The 7,331-nt window shown below is 39.8% G+C and overlaps 1 protein-coding gene across 14 annotated transcripts in view; it reads right to left on the minus strand.

The window, feature by feature from the left end:
- The window catches only part of LOC109910297 (protein phosphatase 1 regulatory subunit 12A-like), a 76,357-nt gene extending 69,351 nt beyond the window's left edge, over positions 1-7,006 (minus strand). For 10 of the 14 annotated variants that reach the window (XM_031798353.1, XM_031798352.1, XM_031798349.1 and 7 more), the window contains exon 1: positions 6,676-7,005. In XM_031798353.1, coding sequence (XP_031654213.1) covers positions 6,676-6,912 — 237 coding nt within the window. In that variant the 5' untranslated portion in view covers positions 6,913-7,005. Of the gene's footprint in view, positions 1-6,675 lie in introns of all 14 variants that reach the window. The other 4 variants (XM_031798356.1, XM_031798354.1, XM_031798346.1 and 1 more) reach the window with 2 other exon arrangements.
- Between the last annotated feature and the right edge of the window lie 325 nt (positions 7,007-7,331).

Genomic DNA, 7,331 nt, shown 5'->3' on the forward strand with positions numbered 1-7,331 from the left:
TCGGATATCTGGATATCTGAAATGCATGCATTTTGTTACGTTTAAAAAAAACTTGAACACTGCTGCACGAGGGAGCTGTGGAGGTGCCGGTGAGATGGGAATGAGCAGACTGAGGCAGAGAGCGATGCTACTCATCTACAGCCAAGACTACCTAGCTTGTAAAAGCCAATGTTATTTATCATCCCATATAACAGCGCCCATCTTGACTGGAGTAGCCTAGAGAAGCTAAGCTAGCCAACTATAGCTAGCTAGGCTAATTGAGGCCACATTTCGCTCACTTTTAATCACATAATTGTATTCCATCTTGCATTGCAATAGTGAACTCCCCATCCATTGAGCCACTTTGATTGGCCAACAAACACCTGAATGCTACCAGTCTATATGGGGAGAACGTCATAAAAACTACAATGAAAGGTTTGTTTTTATTAAATGTATAATTTGAAATGTCATGGTATATTCTTGCATGTAACAATGTCACATGGATATTTTACATTTAGAAAATTCTTTCAGTGTTAAAATAGGCCTATACATTTTTTGGGCCCTAAAATTAATACTCAAAAGTATTCTAATACCAACGTCTGTTCAGATATTCAAATAACAGTGCACATCCCTAAACCAAATCTCTGTTGGTTTGAGCAAACCAACATCAGTCGGACCTTCCTGAAATCCTGAAAGGATTCCTGAAAGGATTAGCACGCTAAAAGCCAATCTCTAATTTGCCGTCAACTCTTTTCCAAGACCCTGAAGCCAAGGATCACATGCTGGAACACAAACAAAGCTGCTCAAAGTCTCTCCAGACATGGTTAGGTCTCCAACACAGCGTCGCAAATGCTTCCCTAACTCTGCTTGTCCCTGGAGTGGACTCCGGTCCAAAAAAAGGCAATGTTTTCACCCAGTGAGCCTGCTCAGTGCGGGGGACTGACTAATTCCATTTGAAAGGAAGCCCAACTCAGTCACCCTAAAGGCAGGCTGATTAACCTTTCTGCGCACCGAACCCGTTTGCGGGATTAAATTCGACAACATACGGTGATCGCTACATAAATAGTCATATTAAACATTCATGAAAATACAAGTGTCTCACATGGGTCGAAAACCTAGAATCTTGCTAATCCAACTGCGTTGTCATATTTAAAAAAGGATTTACTGCGAAAGAATACGATGCGATTATCTGAGAACAAAGCCCCATAAAAAAAACTATTTCAACCAGCACAGGCGTAACATCAAATTGCAATAAAATAAATAGTTTAGCTTTGACGGTCTTCCTGTTTGCAATCCCAATGCTCATTGTTACACAACGAATGGTCTTTTGTTTGATAAAATACATTTTAATAGCTTAACACGAAACATTTTGTGAACCGCTTGTTTCGTGAATTCCGTCGCATTCCATTTGACGACACATTCGATGTAAATACACACACTAAACGTGACTTTTCCAGTCATGTTTGGTTTCATTGCAATCAACCGGTTTGTTTGTAACACAACCAAACCTGATGGGTCATTTCGCGGGACGTATTGACTGACAGAAACCGATTTGAAGACAACAAGTAATGATATCGTTGTGCACCAATGATATGACCGCTGTTTCGTTGATTGACTGCATTTTAACCCAATGACCACTGATCGTCTTGAAATCTAGCTGGGTAGATAGCCAATGAGCTGAGCTAAACAGCAATATGTAATGTTTGTGTGTTGGATGACCAACCCATGTTGTAAACTCCGGCGTAAAGAGGGTCATTCGCCATTGAAGATTCATACCGGAAGGAGCCACGCATGTTACGCACAGCATTGTTTTGGTAAATCGCATCTTCAACTGTTTATATATCAACCAGTATGGCGACTAAATCAGGGAAAGCTAAATCTAAGTCTAGATATACAGATGCACACACAATTTTAGAAGAAATTGATCAGGAAAGTGAGACATTGTTGGAGGACGATTCATTTAGCGATTCCCAAATGGAGGAATATTTTTTGAACGGAGATGACATCGTTTTGTTCTTCTCATGCTAATGCCGTTGTTTGAAATGAATAATATAAAAGTTTTTACATTTTAGTAGCAATTTATAAAAATGTAATGAAGTGTGTAAAGTACACGTTGGCTATACATTGTGGGTATGTTTATGACCCATAGCCTGTGTTTGTGTGTATATATACATATTGTGGATTAGAGGGAGCATGGCCGAGATGCGCGTGTCTGCCGCCCCACCCTCACATGAAATAGCCTATTTGGGGCTGTTGAGAGGAGGGCAGGCCCACAACAATGGCCAAAGTGAAATGGAGACAGTAGATCTAGCTGAAATGTCATAATATAAATGAGACAGATCTAGCAGGTCTATAATAATATTCAATGTTATGTTCCCTGTACTCAATATATATATATTTATTATACCTGTTGATACAGGGCTCATATGTGAAACTATTCGAACTGAACATTTTATTTCCCAGTGACACCGACTCCGAATGGGAGCCCCCAGTGCCAAGGTGTCCATCCCCCACTAAAGCTGGTTCATCCAGCTCCTGCCACAAGTGGTGTTCATCTGCCCAAAAGTATTTCTACAGGCATGGATGTGCCTCAGGGCCAAAAGGGCACAGCATGGAGGCGGCACTGTGTTCTTTGCAAAAGTCCCCATCACCTGCACCACATGCTTGGTGACCCTCTGCTTTACAGCAGAAAGAGACTGCTATGGCACCTGGCATCAGCAGCACAATATTGTGTAGAGGACTGAGGGTCTTCTAAACATTGAAAGTGTTATTTTGTAAATGTATATATTTTTTTTTTCAGGTTTTTTGGAGGGGGGGGGGTTAGAATACGATTATGGTATTTTGTATATAGTTATTCCATTCAAAATGGATAACTTCACCAATTTGGCCACTTGGGCACATTTGGGATACTTGTGAGGGACACCTGGGTGACTTCATGATAAATGTCATGTAGCACACTCATTTTGGAAGTTATAATTCTGAAACTTTGCACAAGTACTGTTGCCCTCTTATATGTTTGTTTTGTCTTGTTCATTTTAAAGATACAACAATAAAAATTATGGTTTTTTCATTGTATTATCTAAACCAGATCTATTGTGATATATTCTCCTACATTCAATTCACATTTACACAAACTTCAGAGTGTTTTCTCTCAAATGAAACCAAGAATATGCATATCCTTGGTCCTGGGCCTGAGCTACAGGCAGTTAGATTTGGGTATGTCTTCAGGCGGAAATTGAAAAAAGTAGGGGGGTAGCTGTAAGAGGTAGGGCTGGGCGGTATACTGTTTTTTGCGATATACCAGTATTGATGCACAGACCAGTTTGGGTTTTTACTTTACCTTCTATAACAGTATTTGAATGTTTGTTTTGTTAAATGTGATTCGCAGTGTGTAATGTCCATTTTTATAGTTTACTTCGCAACTCGAGTCATCCCTCTATGCCGCATTCCACACAGACCTAGCCCAGGCTCCTGTCACTCAAGGAGCACATTTGTTCTTCCTCCACCACGAGACACTTGTGTTCAGTCTGCATGGTCAATGCAGCACTGTTGATGACAACGATGCAGTTGTCACTTTGCTTCATAATATAAATCTACCATTCTATAAATACACTATTCGCTTACGTTTCTAACATCTGCAAACAGCTAGTTTGTCTTTTCTTGGCAAGTTGCTCCTAAATCTTGTTAGCCGCTAATGCTAATCACTAGCTAATAAATGTACTGAGTAAGAGCAAGTGTAATTAGCCATACAGCCTGATAATACCATTGATGGGGTAGACCTAAATCAGCATGTTTGTGCAACAGTATTTTTGAAATGAAAGAGGAATACGCAAAGCAAGAATATTTTAGCTGCATGAAAGAGCTAAGAGAAAACATTAAAATGTAGCCAAAGATTATAGGGTCCCTTAGGAAACACCTATCAACACTTTAGTTCCCACCCTGTCACAATAACACCTCCCTGGCATTTTAATTAATTGTCATGTCAAACTATTAAAAGTGACCACTATTATATTCTAACTATAGAATTAGAATAGACATTCTATTTCCATGATTTCAACAGTTAACCCAAGTGTTTTGCTCTAAATCTCAAGTCAAATTGCAACATTTGGTTAAAAATAAGGTCCAGATTGCTTGCCCATATCGTGGCAGTGTGGAAATGATCTTAAATGTAGAAATGTATGAAAATTACATTTTTGGGGGTTGAATTGAACAGTATAAAACAATCAGAATGGAGAAAGACCCACTGAAATCACTTAATGTTTGTGTTGCCACCCTAGGGTCACTCACTACTCAAAGCAAATTTAGAACTTGCATTATTAAAAAAGTTTTTTATACTGTCAAATAACATCCATTTTTATTCAAATACAGTGATAATATTATGGCCATATCGCCCAGCCCCAAGAAAGAGACATGTACTACTAGTCAGGGACTATCTAAATGTCTGACAAGACAAAGTAATTTGTGTGAATTCCCCCACCCAAAATCAACTAGTAATACAGCAGCATCTATTCTAGAGATATGGCACCAATTCCACACCCTGAGATCAGCCTTGGGGGATATAGCCTTGCCCGGCAATAACAGTTTATAAAAAGGTGCACACATCACACTACTTATGAGAAAGAGCGGGTGATGCATCACTTAGCAAACAGGACATCTGGGTGATGAGATCATTGTAGATGTAAGGTTCAAGACACTTTGAGTATGCAAGACTTCAATAAACCATGATTCATTCTGACTTTACTAAAATGCATTTGGGGAGCCAGGCAGGCCTACATTTTCTCAATTTTGCATTTACGCCAGTGTGAAAACCGTTGGACAATTAACATGTTACAATGACAAAACAATGGCATGGCGTAAAATTTTAATGTGCAGTATCTGTTTTAAAAACACTTTCCCCTGACTTAGAGTTCTGGCTTCCACATGCACTCTGTTTTGGTTGTCAGTATTCAGGGTAACAGGCTGGTGCTCCACCTGCCATAACATAGGCTAAAGTGTTGACTAATAATATTAACAGCCCAAAAACCTAGGATTGGCTTCTTTCACACAGCTGAAAGTGACAGATATTGACATGTAAAACCTCACATCTCTCAGAGAGAATGTGTCAGCTGTTATCTGACTGCATAACAGTTTACTGTGCAGCAAAACCCATGTCAGTAATGCAACATTGCAATCCAAACACATCTGCAGGATATATGCCAGCTTGCCTAATTTAGAGCCAATAGCCAATTCCAAAGTGTAACAATCTTTATAAAATGAGCATATGATTCTAATTCTGAGAATTTACTTAGTGTGAAGCTAAGAACGTTAGTTAGCTAGGCTATTTTAAAAGTAGACTTTCCTAACTACTTTGAAACAGCACAAGTTGATTGCCAATCCATGCAGAGAGCTTACAATTACACAGATCTATGCATAGCTATAGCCTCCATATATCACAATAACTAGGATGTGCCCACCTTACAGCAGCAACAGAAACTAGGCCAAATGCATTGTGATACATGTGTAATCTGTAGTGTAATATATATATATATATATATATATCACACTGGAAATGACAAAATGTGGGTACAAATTGTAACGTTATAAAATTGCTACAATAGTATTATTAAAATAATAGGAGTAGCAACATAATGTCAAAAGACTTGGCTACTGAGGCTAACGTTTGCTAGTAACACGTTAGTGGGCTGTTGTATGATAATTGAGTTAGACTGGTTAGTTACATAATATTCCTTGAAAATATAAATGTGTCATGACTGTAGCTCGTTAAATTACAGTCGTCCTGCCCTTTAGTCTAGAGACTGCGGCATAGCTACAGTAGCTAAACATATTGTAAAATATTGTTGCATGTTACAGTTTCGACGTGATCCAAGCTGACATCTGAATTTAATTTGAATGGAGTTTTACTGCCAACCGACTGCAGTCAAGCTTATGCTTGATAACGAACAGTGCCACTGCACTGGCTAGCTAAACGTTCTTTCCACAGGTTAGCTAACGTTAGTTGTGCTACCTTGCTACAAGTTGGCTAACAAAAAAGTGTTACTTTTCTGTACTTCCTATTGACTCAAATAACACAACTGGCTGCAGTTTTAACCTCGCTAAAGACTAACAAAAGGGTATTTGTTAAACAACAATACGGAGTTAAGCTATCTTTCATAGTTTACACAGGTTAGCCAGAGCAGGGCGGCAGATCAGTTCCAATAATGGTTTGCAGATCTGGGCTGTGCCTGTAACCGGCTGACGTTAATTAGCTATGCTAACTGCACCACCCAAGTGGCTGGTTAAATGTTAGCATGCAAGCCAACGTCATTCTTCCTGACTATTGTATGTTTGAATCAGTTGCTGGTAAACGAAGACCAAATAGCTAACAATCCATATAAAACATTAGCTAAGCTACGAATGCATTTAAACATACCTAGCTAGCTCAAACAGGATAGCTACCAATCAGATATTTTATGAGTTTAACCACCCCTTCGCTTCTGATCCAATTCAATCAACACAGCCCAACAAATGAAATGGCCCTGTCTCGTCAAAAAAAAAAAAGGACGGGCGTGCTAGGTAAACAGACTGAGCTTCAGCAGGAATTACTCCATTCTCCATTACTGTGGCAGGAGGTAACGTTAGCTACGATCTTTGGCAAGACATATGGTTGTCGTGCTCTTGTATGGGAAGTGTCTAGGCTTATAGCTGAAAAAGACAAACCTGGTGGAGGGCAGTCAGACCGTCTACATTGGCGTAGTTGATGTCAGCACCCCGGTCAATCATTCGGAGCACCTCCTCGGTATCGCCGCTTGAGCAGGCAGCCAAAAACACGGCGCCATCGTCGAACTTCACCTTCGCCTTCTTCTTTTTCAGAATAGGAGGCTCGATGTCTGTCTCCGACCCTAACCACCGTTTCAACTGTTCGTTCCTTTTTTGCTTGGCGTCCGCCATCTTCATCCCCTCCTGTCTCGGGCTTCTTATCTTTCTCCGAGAGAGGATATACTTTATAGTGCCACTATCCCACAGCGCACTGGGCGTGGGAAGGGGGGCCTGAGAGAGCGTCTGGATTTGTTTTCCATAAACTCGCGAGACAAAGCAACGTCACCTCAGGATCTGCAGTATAACGTCATCATCAGCAGATGAAGGGAAAAGGAGGTTTTACATTCCTTGACAGAGTTAGAGTGTTATCATTTATTATCATAAATAAGAGCAATGAGACCAACATAATGTCGATTTTATTCATTGTGAGTTCTAACAGGAATGCTTCCAGTTTTTTTCAAGGGTTTTTATGGTGACTGGTCAAACTAAGTCAAAACATTAGAGAAAATAGGTATTTTATTTCAAATAAAATCTAATTGTATTTGTCAACAGTGCAG

The sequence above is a fragment of the Oncorhynchus kisutch genome, linkage group LG19 (assembly GCF_002021735.2).
Source record: "Oncorhynchus kisutch isolate 150728-3 linkage group LG19, Okis_V2, whole genome shotgun sequence".
Lineage (NCBI taxonomy): Eukaryota > Metazoa > Chordata > Actinopteri > Salmoniformes > Salmonidae > Oncorhynchus > Oncorhynchus kisutch.